This window comes from Astyanax mexicanus, chromosome 5 (assembly GCF_023375975.1).
Source record: "Astyanax mexicanus isolate ESR-SI-001 chromosome 5, AstMex3_surface, whole genome shotgun sequence".
Taxonomy (NCBI): domain Eukaryota; kingdom Metazoa; phylum Chordata; class Actinopteri; order Characiformes; family Acestrorhamphidae; genus Astyanax; species Astyanax mexicanus.
This window is the reverse complement of record NC_064412.1, coordinates 14,950,739-14,966,501: the sequence shown is the minus strand read 5'-3', so window position 1 is coordinate 14,966,501 and position 15,763 is coordinate 14,950,739. Positions and strand designations below refer to the sequence as shown.

Below are 15,763 nucleotides of genomic sequence, written 5' to 3'. Positions count from 1 at the left end.
GATATTTCAGCAGCTACAAGTAGGCCTACTTCAAGGTTATGACCACCATTTGTGGTCATCATTGTGCTAAGTGTGTGCGTATATCCTTACATGCTTTCTTCAGACCATGTAAAGGTGTCCTCTTTTCACTGTGAAAAGGGCATTAGGTGTATTACTACTACTAGTATGATGTTAAAGCAGAGCAAAATTATTAAATTTATAATCATCACAATAAATTACTACACAGTAAGTTTAAATTATGTCAGCACTTCTAAAACACAGACAGCCTGTGTCTTACACAATCTAGTCAGAATATTACTAACTTCTTGTTTCTAAAAATGTTGCTGCAGTTTGTGTTGGTCATGCTCTGTAGAAACTGCCCACATGATACTGAGGTGTTTAAAAACTCCAGCAGCACTGCTATGTCTGATCCACTAGTTCCAGTGCTGAGTAAGACCCACCAACAGGTTGACCAACCTGATGATTGAAGAACAGGATGAAAAGAGAACAAAAGGACTACAGTGAGAGTAGAAACAAGGAACTGTCATATAATCTCAGTTATTGCTAAAATGTGGTTGTCACAAACAAAAAAAACGCAGCCACTGAATCCTAAATGTAAAATTTATACACAGCAGTTTGTCACATAATGTCAGAAACCATATATACTGGAAACAGACTGGAGTTTGCTAGTTTGAAAAATGACGTATGAACCAAAAAAGCCAATATACAGTGGCACACTGCAGCACTGCTAAAAGCCTTCTCTCTACTCAGTAGATGCATACAGAAGACTCATCTTACGCATTTCTCCAAACTCTAACAACCAGACTCGACAAAGTGACAAAAGAGATCAGCATGTTCATTCCATAGCCACATAAACAGCCGTAATTTCCACAGAACACATTCAGCATGCACACTGAGCGAGCCACTGTTTATTTGAGCTAGCACAGTGACTCCATTATACCAGAGCAGCTCCACAAACACTGCCACTCTCTCATTTATCTCTCCTGAGCCGGCCAATCACACAACCACCTCAAGATCACCAACAAAAACTTGACCCGATACATTAACAGCATGATCAAAGTGGCCGTACTGAGCAGTAGCAGTTCAACACACTGCCTTGGATTTCAAATGGTCAAAAATAAGAATGGCCCTGGTGAGTATTCCAAATATGGAGTGCACAAACGTGTCTTGGTATTCCAGCACCGACTGGCAAATAACAATGACTATGAAAATATTCATCTGCTGTTTATACAAGCCACCCTCACCCCTCCCTCTCAGGGTCTGGCAAAGGCAGCTCCCCAGCAACAGTGCTTGCGTCCTGCTAGGGAACAACACGTGCTCGTGTTAAAGGCTGATAACCAGCGGGCCCCCTTCATCGTGACCCTGACCGAGCATGCTGATATGAGAAAGGCATGTATGGCAACGCAGGCTTCACTACACAGTGGTTGCATCTAAAGCACATTCTGCAACTGTAATAAATAAGTCACTGTGAAAAGGACATTAGTGTATTGGCACAGTGTGATGTTACAGCAGGGCAAGATGATTATATTTATAATTATCATAATAAGAATTCGTAGCATCTTTTAAATAATGTCGGCACTTCCAAAACAAAGACATCCTGTGTCTTACACAATCCAGTCAGAATAATACAAACGTGTACTTGTTTCTAAAAAAAGTTGCTGCAGTTTGTGTTGGTCATGCTTTGTGGACAATGTTCACAGGTAAGATAATGAGGTGTTTAAAATCTCCAGCAGCACTGCTGTCGCTGATTAAATCGTTCCAGCTCAACATACACTAATACACTACTGCCATGGCAGGGTCACTGCAGTGATGAGAAAGACCCAGCTGATCATTAAAGAACAGGGTGAGAAGAGAATAAAATCACTACAATAAATGTAGAAACAAGAAAGTAGTTATAGTATTCTGGCTGGACTGTACATACAGTACATGAGGTCTGGTTCATTTAAGTTACTGCAGTACTGTGTAATGTTGTATAAATATAATCTATACCAATGGTTTTGATCTGTAAAATAAATTGGCTATTTTATCCCTTCCAACTTCAGAGAGGAAAATTTGTATATACTCAGAAGTGTCTAAAATGTTCTAATCTAATAACGTATGCAAGCTACTTTAAATTGAAACCATAGCTGACTCAGATGTGCACACGAACACACACAGCACTTATCTTGTCCTGTTAAAGAAGTATAATTGGATACTTGAGCAGATAACCATGGATGTATTAACTTCATGCTCAATGCCAGGCATGGGCAGGAGGGGTGTAACACCCTTCAGCATTCAACTACAGAGTAGTAAAATTGTTCACTGTAAGTTTTGTTTTTCATGTTTTCACCCCCAGTAAAACAAAAAGTCACATCTTTTTTGTGAAGTTTTGGATTTTTTTTCTTAAATAATAGAGTTTTGTGGGACCGCAACAATGTTCACTTACACACAGTAGCATACTATGGATCATAAGCTTTTTCTATACACATGCATGAATTACTGACTCATACATTGGATGACAGAACAGAATACACAGTACAACAACGGCAGCAAGATTACCAGCTTACAGTTAAACTACCAATGTTTAAATCCAATACGCAACCGGTTTCATTGGAAGACCAGTTTATCTTCATTCTTCATTCCATTAGTCACAATAAGGCCATCAAACAGAGCCAAAAAAAACACCACAAAGCATGTGTCATCTAAGGAAGAGGGGGATGGGGAGTGCTTCCCTTCAAACTTCACACTTCAGAGCACGGTGGGCAACAACCAACAGTCAAAGACAAAGCAGCAGATTTACAAATCATGCAGCTATACTCTAAGTCTGCTAGCATTTCAACGTACACTTTTAAAAAAGGTTCACAAGGCAAAATAATTAAAGGACACTTGACTGCACTCTTCTTTTCAGTATAAAGTCTTTATTTTTTACCCCAAGATTTTCCTTGGTATGGCTTTCGTTGCAGATATTGAAATGATGTGACATAAAAACGCTTCATAGAGCAATTATGTGCCAGCAGGTGCAAGCTGCGACTTAATAGTGTACTTAAAAAAAAAAAAAAAAAAAAAGTAATTATCCCTTAGGTGCACATGTGGATTAATAATCTATGAAGAAATTATGCAAATAAATTTAAAAGGAAGGGGTGAGGAATAAAGAAAAAAAAAAAGAAAAATTAACTATTTACACATTCTCTTCTAGTGACCAGAAGCCTGCAACAGTGTGTATGTTGCATACACTGGGCTTGCACTTGAGACAGCAGTTTATAAAACAAAGTAATATTACCACAGATCACTTAAATATCAACATAAATACTGCAAAATGCACTTACTTGTGGCAACGTTTTGAAAATGCTGTACATAATGAATGTCACTTTAAAAGAGGAAGACATTCAACAATCTTTAGTTTTAACAGTTACACAAAACTGATGTACCATAGGTATCAGTGTCAGCTACCATACCTGTTAAACTCCAATGTTTGCTCCCTCCTGTGCTTACTGCATCATATCATGATCAGCGATGATCTCAATCATGGGATACATGTGAAGCATCGCCTAAACCCAACATCTGTTCTTAGATCAGAGTTTTGCTTTATGGCATTTAGCCACAGCCATCAACACAGACTGAATTACGATCAAAAAGCTGATCTTCAATTAGCACCCTTACTCTAAAATACCATCTACCAAGTCTCTAGACTTAAACATGCCTGAGGACTGTAGACATGACCTTCTGTTTGGAAGCAATTTGTGGCTTGTTCACAGTTAACCCTGTATACAAATAAAAGAAACAAATTTACAGTCTAGTTTTAAGGCCTCACCATTATTTTAAAAAACTTTTCCATTTTCCCCCCCATTTAAAGATATGTATGGGTGGGTTCTTTCTTGCCCCCTCTTTTTATAATTTTATTTATTCTTTTTTTTACCTCCCCCTTAATGGTTTACGTCAGCTATTTGTAAGCTCAGACCTTTTATCGCTTTATAAAAAATAAAAAAAAAGGAGAAAGAAAACCCCATTACTCCCTAGGTATCGTAAGCAGCAATACCCCCAATACACCTTCCAAAGAGTCATCATTGAGTGTTCACCTGATACAGTCTTTCGCACCCTTTCCCACTGTGTCCACTACTCCACAACCAGGCACCTTAAACTGATTGATCTGAACATCATAATATACCATAAGGACATTAAACATGGATATTAACGACAAAAAAAAAAAAAAACTAACATAATAAAGCTTATGGCAACATGAATAATAGTAACAATAATATTAATTATTTTGAAGAATATTGAAAGAGGAAGAAAGTAAAAATAATAATAATAATTATAATAATAGTTGGCATCAGTGCTTCTGGAAGCCCTTTGAAGTCACTGCACAGTTTTGCTGTTTTCTGGGCTCCACAGCTGGAGCGAAATCCTAACGTGACAGTGCAATTAAAGTCTATTCCTCACGTTTCCTGGGACCCACGAGCAGAGTCAGGTCCAAACACTGCTCGATCCTTCACTGCATGCGCTCAGGCTGCAAGTGCTGCTGTGGAGGGTACTGGAGGAAGGCAGGAGTGGCTGCAGCTGCATTAGCGAGGGTCTGGGCTGGAGTAGGGGCAGAAGGACCCCCAGAGGCGGTGCTGGCAGTGTAGCCATAGCCCACAAAGCCAGGAGAGGAGGCGTAAGGGTAGTGCTCGAAGGCTGCTGAGGCATACTGAGCGTAGGCTGTGCTGTAGTCCAGGTATGGAGAGCTGACTGAGGAGGCCACCTGAGATGGGAGCATGAGGCTGGGCTGGACGAAGGCCTGCGGGTAGACGTACTGTGGGACGAGTCTGTGGAAAGAGGACAGAATTAAGCACTCATACACTGACAAACATACTAATTACAACATTCCAGTCTATTTGCCAGTGTTAAATCAACACTAAGTGTCACATTAACTCTATGGGTGCTACATTTTAACACTCACAGCCTCAAGTTAACACTAACAGTGTTGATTTAACACTGGCAAATTTACTGAACACACAAACACGCACACTAAACACACCAGATTCCAGTGTTTTTAGGATTGGGGCAAATAAAATTATTTATTAAAAGTCCTTCTGTTATTACTGCTTCAGGTTCAAATGTCTGATTAAATGAGTTAATGCTTATAGTTCTCAATTTGAGTGAATGACAATTTCACCAATTATTAATCAATAAATTTTAATACTCATTACCATTATTCCTTTAGTTCTTAAATGTTGGGTTCTGGTTCTGGCACCATAAAATAGCTTTATTGTTATGAACATTATGACATTTGTGTGTCAGTTCTGTGCTAGATTAGCCCATTAGGACTTGTATGAACTGAAACAGTGAGAGACAGAAAGTGTCAACACTGGGAGAAGGCTAGTAAAAACACTGAACCCAAGCCTTACACCACAGGTCAGGAAAACACCACGAGAAGCTTGTTGCACAGGTTTAGAGGGCAGACCCCCCACCCCTCCCCCACTCTTCCCTTCATAACGGCTATGTGTGTACTGTGTAAACTCTAATCTTAAGAGCTGCAGGCTGGACCTGGTGCTCGGCAAGAGAGGCAGAGGGGCGAGAGACAGACGCTTCTGGCAGCTTCCGTCACCCCCCTCAAACACCCACAAGTGTTTTAACAGCTGCTACTTTTCACTCGCTTAGAGAAGCCTAGAAGTCACACAATCGTGCACACACTCATTAACCTCACACATGCATGCACACACACACTGAAAGTAAGCTACAAACGCAGTAATCCCATGCTAGTCACCAGTACTAGCATGTTTGTATTAACAGAAAGGCATATTTACTGGTGAGCTTTTAGCCCAGCAGACAGGTAAGTAACAGTGGAGCCAGTCGACAGCTTCATTTACTCTCCAGCACACAAAGTGCTATTATTAACAAAAGGTGTAGAGACCCTCACCTCCTCTTTACCCCAAGAGTCCTATCCTCTAGACAGAAAGTGTGTAAACGTGTCTTGTCTGGCTGTGTGTGTGTGTGTGTGTGTGTGTGTGTGTGTGTTTGTGTGTGTGTGTGTGTGTGTGTGTTGGGGGGACACATACACACAAAATGGGCACACAGCTGAGGGAGGGGTATAAGATCTCAATATGTAGCAGCTGGAAACAAACAGAACAACTCCCCAAGAGAAATGACAAGAATTGTCACCAGGGACGCCTGTTCATGCAGCAGGAACTGAAAAACATGTCTCAGTTCACTCTAAAGACTCCTTTATCCTGTCTCCTTCTGTGAGTAAATGAATAAATTAATAAGCGAGAGAGACAGCATAAGAGAAAAGAGAATGAAGCACAAAAATGAAGAGAATCCAAAAATGTATACGTTCCTAAATTTTTCTCATTATATGGTTCCATCCACTGCAATATTCTTTTTAGTAGGCCGGTCACAATAATTATGTCCGACTTAGTGTATAATATAGGGACATGACCTTTATTTTTGCTGATATTGTATCGTCTATTGGATGAGCAATATTTTAGTCTGTCATGCAATGACAGGGAGGAATAATAATAATAATAATAATATATATTATTCTATCAGTGGCATTAAATTGCTTAAAATTACAATAATATTGTTTATTCCAGTTATTTCTAGGACAAAATATCCAGCAAAAACACTTATCATGGATAGATTTTTTATGATTCACACTCTAAAACATAAGTGCTTTATATGGTTCAAGCAATGCTCAAAACTGCAGCTTTCAAATCAGATGCAAGTTCTACAGACTTGAAAAAAAATCTGCAAATCAAAACATCTCAAATACTTAGTTTTCTACTGAACCAAAAATTAAGACTTTCTATGGCATTGCTCAAAAGAACCAATGAAAGCACCTTTATTATTTAAAGAGTGCAATACTAGACATACACGATTTGTATATAACAGAGAAGGGAAGGGAAGTACAGAAGAGTGCGAAAGAAACGCACTGTACACACACTTAACCTCAGCAGAGGAAAGATCATGTGGGTGGAGGGCAAGTGTAAAACCCTAAACCCTCCCCCCACACTGATACACAAAAGAGTCAAAAAGTAAGTCACTCCAGTCAGCACTGCACACCAAAAAACATGCGAAAAAGGTCTGAATCTGCACAACGATTATTTTGTCACGCACACCAACACACACACAAACTTCAGTCCGTCACAGCACACAACACTGCACTCTCAAGCCATGACTGGCACCTTAAGGGTCTCTGGACCTCCACATTAGGCTCCAGCAAAGCCTGAGCCCCCGAGTATCTTCTTCCCTCAAATGATGCACTCCATTAACTGGGTGACCAAGGAGCATAGATAGAAAAGAATGGCACTGAATGAGATAAGACGGCACATAAACACAATAAAACCATCACACAGACACACACAAAGGGTTGTAATGTGGTTTTGCGACTGGAAGTGAGAGTCCTAAGCAAAAGCACTGGCAGATGTATTTAATGTCAGAGAAGACCTGGTGTAGCTGTATGCTGGTTCCTCGCACAAACTGCTAACTTTACACTGAATGCCATCTAGAATGTAGCTTTAATTTAACAAAAAAGTATCCCTTCACTGCTCAATTGACATGAATGAGGAAGTGCTTCTATATTATAATACTAAATAAAAAAAAGAATAACCATGTAGAAGAGCAAAAGCTTTCTTCTTTTGGAAGAAATCAAAAAAGTGCTTGTTTACAGTTATATTTCTTAATTCACGATAGAAACTGAAAAAAATAATTTTACATGAATTTTTTTTTGACAGAGGGGACAACGATTAATATGATCATTGATAAGAAGGGCACAATGAAGCATAAACAAACTAATGGCCAGAAATTGTTACATTAAACTTCACCAATAGAATCCTACGTAGCATTTAGAAACATTAATCCCATGCAAACACTAGTGAATGAGCTCATACATGACAATTTGTTCACAGAGATGTGTTGGAATATAACTCAATTTAATAAACTGGGGCAACTAGAACTTCCAATTTCAAATGTAAACTACTATTCAGTGGGGAAAACAATTAGTACAAAAAGTCAGAAAGTACCCACAAATGCCCACTATTGTCATGTTCTCCACAAATTCAAAGCACAGTTTTAGCTCACAATACCTCCAGTCTGCAACCTTTACCCAGTACTCAACCCAGTGACCCTCACACTTCTTCAGCCCACACCCTCATTCTCACTGTGGTGTCACTTTTCAGGGCCCCAAACTAATCACCAACCTGACAACATGACCGATTTCACCCGCTTAGAGAACGTGACACAAAACTGTTGAAGGAGGAACTCTGGAATAACTGGAGAATGAAAGGGTAACTGACTGTGCAGGACTGTTTGAGAGTTGGAATTGTATGTTTAATATAAAAAGCAAAATAAAACAGGACTTCTGCGCCTATGGCAACAGATGTCAGTTTTTATGCTGGTTAGACATTTGACCTGGGTGATCTCTCTTTGGGCCTTAGTGTTCTTCTCAGTGTCAGCAACGAATTGGCTGAGCAGTTTGAGAGGGACACTGTGGGTAGCTGGGGTCACAAAGGCGAAAAAGAAAAAAAGAAGACGAGGAAGAGTGTGGGCATACAGACTGAGAGGACAAGACCACCGAAGAATGCAGAGAAAGTCACCATGCTATCAGTCTCTTTTGCCAGTCTGTTTCTGAGCTAAAGGAGACAATGAGCTCCGTGGGGGAAAGCGACAGGTGTTCTCTAAACTCCAGTGAGTGACTGTGCGTATGGGGGGTTGGGTAAACGTGTATGAAGGGTATAATTGAGGAAATACGAGCCAACACCTGTCACACGGAGAGAAACGTATGTTCTCCTCAACAGGGCTCCACCTCGTTACCACAGCAACCTATTCAGACAGACCCTCGCATGTGAGCACATTTATAAGCCAGCTTAGATTTGATAAGATCAAAACCAGTCTGTCGCCATGGCAAATAAAGCAGACTTAGTGAAAATTATAGCTACAGTGTAACAGTGACCAGAGAACAAAACTTACACTGAAAAGTTGCTAAGAAAGAAGTGTCTACAGCATTTTTTTTGTTTTAGACTTCAAAAAAATGTAATTTCAATACTTCAGATCAAAATCTTTTTTCCAAATACTTCTAGACAATACCAATAGGTTGAGCAGAAAGTGAAGGGTTAACTGAGTTTTCATGCTGAACTAGATCTGGCCTGTATTGATTTTTCTTCTTGAATATTAATTTTTTTAAAAAGTACATTATAATCCCAACCAAAAAAAAAAAAAAGAAAAAAAAAAGGTTGGCACTCCAGAGGACATTTAGCACCCATCAGTTCCATAAGCAATAACTACAGCACTAGTCCTCATTGACCTTTCTAGCAATATTACTGCTGCTATACTGCTATAACTTCACTGAAAATCTCAATGCATTGCTAAGACCGCCCCTAAGAATGACACACAGAGAGAATAAATGTACACAAAAAACAGAGGTCTACTGCCAGACAAACGATGCAATCAGTCATGTCCAAGAACAAAAGGAGTTTGTTTCCTCTGCATGTGCCCTCCTAATTTGCATTGCAAGTCCATTGGTCATTGGAGTTTGCAAGACACTGAATGTGGTCTTTGCTGGTGCAGCATCTATGTACAATAGAATGTGAGAAAACAACACACAAAAAGTGATTGACTTACCCATACTGTCTTTGAATAAGTGCTGGGTGGATGGGCTGCACACCTATAGATATCCCTGTAAAGCATGACATAAGACTGCATTATGTACAGTTATCACACAACATACAACCTGAAAAAATGAAGGAACATTATCAAAAGGCACAGAATGTTTTAAACAATTAAAATGTGTTAAATAAATTTTATTAATATTAAATGTTCCTGCTTACCTGTCTGGAGACTGCGTGGCTTGGCTCCGAGGTAGGCCAGATTGACATTGGCTTTCCGGCCATCAATGATGGGGTTTGGGTCTTTACAGGCTCGTTCGGCTGCCACCCTGTCAGTCATCGTCACCTAGAGACACAATGAGCTGCTGTCAGAATCTACAAAAGCCAATGTGAGCAAAATCAGCACTACTGGGTGCTGCTACTGAAATGGGAATTCATTCCAAGAGACTGTGATTAGGAAACTGCATTAAAAATAAAACGTACGAGTACATAAACCTAATGTGATAAACACTTACAAACTTCTAAAAAGCATACTATTCTTTATGTTGATGCCCTTATAGGCACATCACATAGAGCAAACTTGTACATTCTTTTCCTCCTTGCTTAAAAAAAAGGAACAGGATTATCAGGTTTCTCCAGTTGTCAGGAAAGAAATAACCTTACTAGGGAAACAAGTTCATGAAAGGAACTGCTAGACCACCTCACACTCCAGAGGCAGACACCCTCATCTTCCTAAGCCCGTCAAACCTGCCGGGCCACACACTCAGCCAAGAACAGCCGTTAGAGCACAGACCTGCCTCACTGCCTTCACCCCCCTCCTTCAAACCAGGGCCCATCACCATGTACTGATTTACACACTTAGAGCTTGAGCAGACACATTAGCTTTCTACATAAGCACCATTTTCCAGCCCATCTTTGGCATGAATATAAGCTATTGGATGACCAGTCATTACTGGTTTGTGATAAATATTTGCATATTTTCTGGCGTGTCCTTTTAAACGCCCTCTCTATTCCTAATACCATAACTCTGGCTGTGCTGCTGTATCGCACAGGTCAGTGAGATCATGTACAAAATGTGAAACCTAAAAAAAAAAAAAAAAAACACGACAGTTTGAATAATCATTTTAAACAAGTTCCTCATCATCAAGTTCCCTGTGGAAGTTCTTCAGGCCTGTGTGGGTGGGCGTCAGGGGGTTGATGCAAAACTTGCCCTGTAGAACATCACAATGAATGACTGTTCAAGATCAGCACACAAAATTGCACAAAATAGGAACTAGGGCTGCAACTAATGATTATTTTGGTAGCTGACTACTCTGACGATTATTTTTTTTCTTTTAGTCAATTAGGCAACAATAATTTCTGCTATGTCCTCCATCTCTAAAAACGATAGATACAGCTGAACATGAGATTTAAAAGGCATTTAAATGTCTGGATTTAGCTTAAACATGGAAAGTACTGATATTTAGTGAGTAAATATGTAAGCTGTAGTGTTTGGGCACTTTTTTTGGAAAGACAGAGTTGAGTGTAAACTGTGTGAGGCAGCAATTTACCCATCCGTCATTGTGCTTCCGTCCTCAGCACTGTGTACTGCAGTACTTTTACAAATTAACAATTAGTCAACAATATTAAATAATCAACACTAATCGTTGCAGCCCTAAAAGGAACATAAGAGCCAAGCTGTAAATTTCCAACCCAGATTTGCCCCTAAGTGCTTAAACATTCATTGTACCTTTTAAAGCAACAATGTTTGCATGATGATTTGTCATGGTGCATCTGATTGATTCAAACTAAAATAGAGAGGTCTATATAACGCAAGATGCTTAGGAACAAGGTTGGAAAATACAATGAAACTAATGATTTGAAGGACAATTTGAAGGAACTGCTCAACTCAGCTTCTTAAGGCAGCCAGACGAGCAGGATTTGTTATGAACCTGCAAACCTACGAGCTCTCCATCTTAGGCAAAAATGAACTGCCACTCTGAGAGCCGTTAAGACTGTGTAAACATCACTTAGGCGGATGAGTGCTCCTGGCCCTCACTACTGTAGCATGAACAGCCCAAAGAGGGATGGGGTGGGGGTATGTGATGTGATGTCCTGGTGGCTACCCCTAGATAGGAAGATGATCATTCAAAAAATCTCACCATATAAAGTATAAACTCACTCACAGCACAAACAAAACACGTGCTAGCAGCTGGGAGCCAGCCAGGAGCTCACTATAGCTAACTAAGGAAAGCAAGGGCTTGTTCCCAAACCCTCAACACAACAAAACACCACAACACAACATAGCACTTCTTGTGTGCTCGGCTTGACTAATCATAAGAGAGAAAGTGTGGGCAAAGAGAGAGAGTTTTGAGTTAAGGGGCTGTTTCTAAGATTTAATCTTTAACCTCGTGCCCCAAACCGGAGCGCATCACGTGCGCCTTTACGCGCCTGCCCAAACATTGAGGCTTATTATATAATAATGCAGTGAGGCAGCAGAATAAACTATAAACTAGACTGAGCTGCGAGCATTCAACGACTGTTATAGAGATTGCGTATGTTTTGTATTAGTTGTTTTTAGTCACTTACGAAGCCGTATCCTCTGGATTTCCCCGTCTGCCGGTCCGTTATGACCACAGCCTCGTCTATGTCGCCGTAAGCCTCGAAGTACTTTCTCAGCGAAGCATCGTTCGTGTGGTAGGGTAACCCACCAACGAAGATCTTGGTGAAAGTAGTGTCTTTTTGGATTCCTGTTGGGTGCATAGCGTCGAGCGTGGCGTTCTTGAACTGGTGTAAAAGCATTGGCTACCTCAAGTCAGCAGAGCTTGTGACAGAAGCTTAAAACAAGCAAACAAATTAACAAAAATAAAGAAGTAAACACAGCCCTGGATAGAACCCGTTGTTTAAAATGATCCGAGACGGATTGTATCGTTTGAAACAAAAGGCTCGCCCAGGATTCAGACTCCTCAGTGTTAAAACTTTAGTCTTTTGTCTTTAACCAACGCTAAACATCGCTAAACTGCGTGTCTCCAGCGTGTGTCTCTCCAGTCCCCGCTCCGCCGCTCCGCACGCTGCGATATACTACCTCCCCTCATGTTTTTCCGGGGTTGGTATATATGAGCCGTTTGCGCTAAGCAACTCCCCTTTCGCTCCGCAGCCAATAGCAGAGCGCGCTTTTCTAGAAACTCTGAAAACTTTATAGTGACGCCACGAGGCCCCGCCCCATCCTCCTCCTCGCTCGCCCCAGTAAACTCGCACCTGCTTTGTGTCCTTGCAGCAAACAAAGGAAAAAACGACCACTGTACTCTTTTAACAGCGAGCAGTCGGCTGTAAAAGGATTTAATCACAAAAAAAAACGAACTTACTGAAAAGGCAGGCATCTATGTACCCACAAATTCCATAAAAGTACAACGGAAAAGTAAACAAATAAGCCAATAAGCTAAACAAATAAATACAGAAAGAAAATGCTCGTGTCTGTCCTTGTTATATAGCCTATGAAGCTAGCTTCAGCTATCTCAGGAAAGTAAGGAAGTAAGTTGTGCTCGACACACGACTGTATCCTTTGTTTATAATACGTTTTATAATGTTAATACCAATAAACAATAATAATAATACCACCAATTAAAAAAAACATCTATTTATTATGTATTTTTTTACTTAACCCACAAGAGCCCAGAATCATTTCTGAATATTGATACCAAGTTCAAAATGTAATCAGATCATAAATTAAAATAAATGCTGTTGTAACACAAATAACTTGTTAACCTTTTGTTCTAGAAATCAGGTCAGAACTAGTTATATAAAATATTAATTAAAGCATTTGAAAAAACACTTTAAAAAGGAGCTAGTCTTATCTCCAGCACTAACCATACACTCCTACATTCTATAAATGAGGCCAGATGAACAAACACACGTTCACACACTGTCTTATGATGATGCTCTTAGGAAGTTATAGGTATATGCCACTTAGGAACTTGAGTCAAAATTACTGAAAAGTAAAGTGCTGTAAGGATACAGCATCATTAGCCTATTTGTGTATATATATATATATATATATATATATATATATATATATATATATATATATATATATATATATATATATATATATATTAATATTAAATCTTACTCTGTGTGAACATGGGGCAGGGCAGTCTGCTTCCAAGAACTTCGTATGCTCGTAAAACTTATTTGCACTGACAACAGACACGATTCACTACCGGCAGTTGTCTGCCTCAGTGACTCAGACAGACAGACAGACAGACACACAGCATTTGATCGTTTTTGATGCAAATAACCCTCCGAGACTGAAAGAATTCACTCACAAGAAGTGTTAAACCTCGTGTCTGTGGGGTGGAGGGCAAGGTGGCTTTCATTTCAAATCATCCGTTTGAAATAGACAAATATTCGTTACCACACAGAAAAACAAACAAAAGAGCATAGATCAACATTCATCAAAATAAATAAATAAATATTTCTCAACCCAAAAACACAAAACCATAAAGCCTTAGCTGTTGAATTCAGCCTGCCCTTCTGGACTCCACAAAATGTCAACAGCAGCATGTCTCACACACTGCACCAGCCTTGTGATCTTCAACTCCTTTGACCCAAAGCAGGGTCATGTCACAAAGGCCTTGGAGCCCTCTGCTGCATTATTCATAAATGTAGAACAGCATCCATCAACTATGCCCAAGTAGCACAGCAGCAGCAGAACAGGCCAGTACTTGTATCACCATGCGCTCGCTACTGTTTACTCTTTCACTAATGCAGCCAAGTGTGCCAGGTGTAGCCACTACTGGACCGTGTTGAACCAACACGTGCATGGAGCTAACAGGTACAGCCTGCCCTCATCATAAACTTGTACATCATTATAGTGGGTTCTTGGCAGTGTAAATCAAAATCTAAAACCAGAGGAATAACGATTAAGCTCAACCTGGTCTTAGGGTGAATCCCATTTCTCCCCTTGGCCCTACCCCTTACCCCTACCCCTCTGTTTTGCGCGTGCACGTCAAGGGGTAGGGGTGTCCCGATTCCTGTTAGGATGAAGTGGTAGGGGTAAGGGGTAGGGCTAGTTAGCCCTTCAAACGGAGATTTTCCAGACCCACACTTCGTACCGAGGGGTATGAGAATGACTGGCAAGATGGCGGAACAAGCGACCAAAGAAAGTATTTTCCATGTTAAAAATTACGATTAGCACTGTATTACCTTAGTTTATTGTGTAGTTTTGATGTTTTATGACTGAATTCTTCGTAACAAGCATAAAAAGTTTGCTAGTAGTTCGTTTCGGTAGCTAGCTAGCTAGCTAACTTTCCCGTTCCACCTTAAATGGTGCAACAGACGGCAGGCGCTACCGCATTTAAGGCGGAACGGAAAAAATAAATCAAATAAAAAATAATCAGAGCTAATTTCAGCTCCCCATCACAGAGGAATTAAGGAATGGACAATATTAATTAATTTCTGCACCTCCTGCCCCCTTTCTGTACACATACAATGCCCTAAAGTTAACTAGTTAACCAGCAGCTAGGCTACTGAACTTTAGCGCTCCACTGCTATCATCACATCAGCCCAGCAGGGTCACCTACACACCACCGCTAGTAGCCTGGTCATAAATCAGTGCTATTTATTTATGTATTTATTGTTCATTGACAAACGTCATTGTGATATACCAGTGATTCCTCTGTCACTGAGGACCCATATTCTTGCACATTATATTGTTTTTGTAACACATTACCTGCTCCAGGACCAGTGTTGGGAACCAGTGTGATATACAATTTCTAGTATATTATGGAGGCTATTTTCAATAAGATTCACCTTTCACCGGGTGCTTGAAGGGTTGTCCCAATTCCTAGGGGTAGGATTTTACCCCTTCCCCTTGTAACTCCGTTCCAAGGGGAAGGATTACACTCGAAAAGAAGGGGTAGGGGTAAGGGGTAGGGCCAAGGGGAGAAATGGGATTCACCCTTAGTCGGTAGTTCCTCTCCCACAGTCTATTGAAACGTCCCTGCTAAGTGCTGAAATCCTAGCTGACAGTGAGGTGATGGTCTAATGACCACAGCAAGGTGGCAGTTCTCACACTTTTACACCCAGGCCAGGCTGCTCTTCTCACTCCATGCCTTTGTAGCTCACCCTACACTGCTATTCATATCCTACTGATAAGTCTCTGGTGGCTCACTCATGCCTTTCTACAGGCTCACCTGATGCATTCACTCTCTTTGATCTGTGTG

The 15,763-nt window shown here is 40.4% G+C and overlaps 1 protein-coding gene across 2 annotated transcripts; it reads right to left on the bottom strand.

The window, feature by feature from the left end:
* Nucleotides 1-2,877: 2,877 nt before the first annotated feature.
* On the bottom strand, nucleotides 2,878-12,645 carry LOC103039930 (RNA-binding protein 38). 2 transcript variants are annotated; one of them, XR_001518742.3, is made up of 5 exons: nucleotides 12,129-12,645; nucleotides 9,783-9,906; nucleotides 9,577-9,631; nucleotides 7,143-7,229; nucleotides 4,656-4,784 (listed from the first exon to the last, which is right to left on the bottom strand). XR_001518742.3 is itself a non-coding variant. In XM_007253282.3 (4 exons), exons 1-4 carry the CDS (start codon nucleotides 12,339-12,341, stop codon nucleotides 4,469-4,471), a joined length of 708 nt encoding a protein of 235 aa, XP_007253344.1. In that variant the 5' UTR covers nucleotides 12,342-12,645; the 3' UTR covers nucleotides 2,878-4,468. The 2 variants fall into 2 exon arrangements, 1 of the variants encoding a protein (XP_007253344.1); XM_007253282.3 differs by lacking the exon at nucleotides 7,143-7,229 and having other exon boundaries at nucleotides 2,878-4,784.
* Between the last annotated feature and the right edge of the window lie 3,118 nt (nucleotides 12,646-15,763).

Coding starts and splice junctions, on each gene's coding strand:
- LOC103039930 (XM_007253282.3), bottom strand. CDS start 12,341: ATGCTTTTACACCAGTTCAAGAACGCCACGCTCGACGCTATGCACCCA. Junction 9,907..12,128: donor AATCCAGAGGATACGGCTTC/GTAAGTGACTAA, acceptor TTGTGTCTCTAG/GTGACGATGACTGACAGGGT. Junction 9,632..9,782: donor GCCACGCAGTCTCCAGACAG/GTAAGCAGGAAC, acceptor CATGCTTTACAG/GGATATCTATAGGTGTGCAG.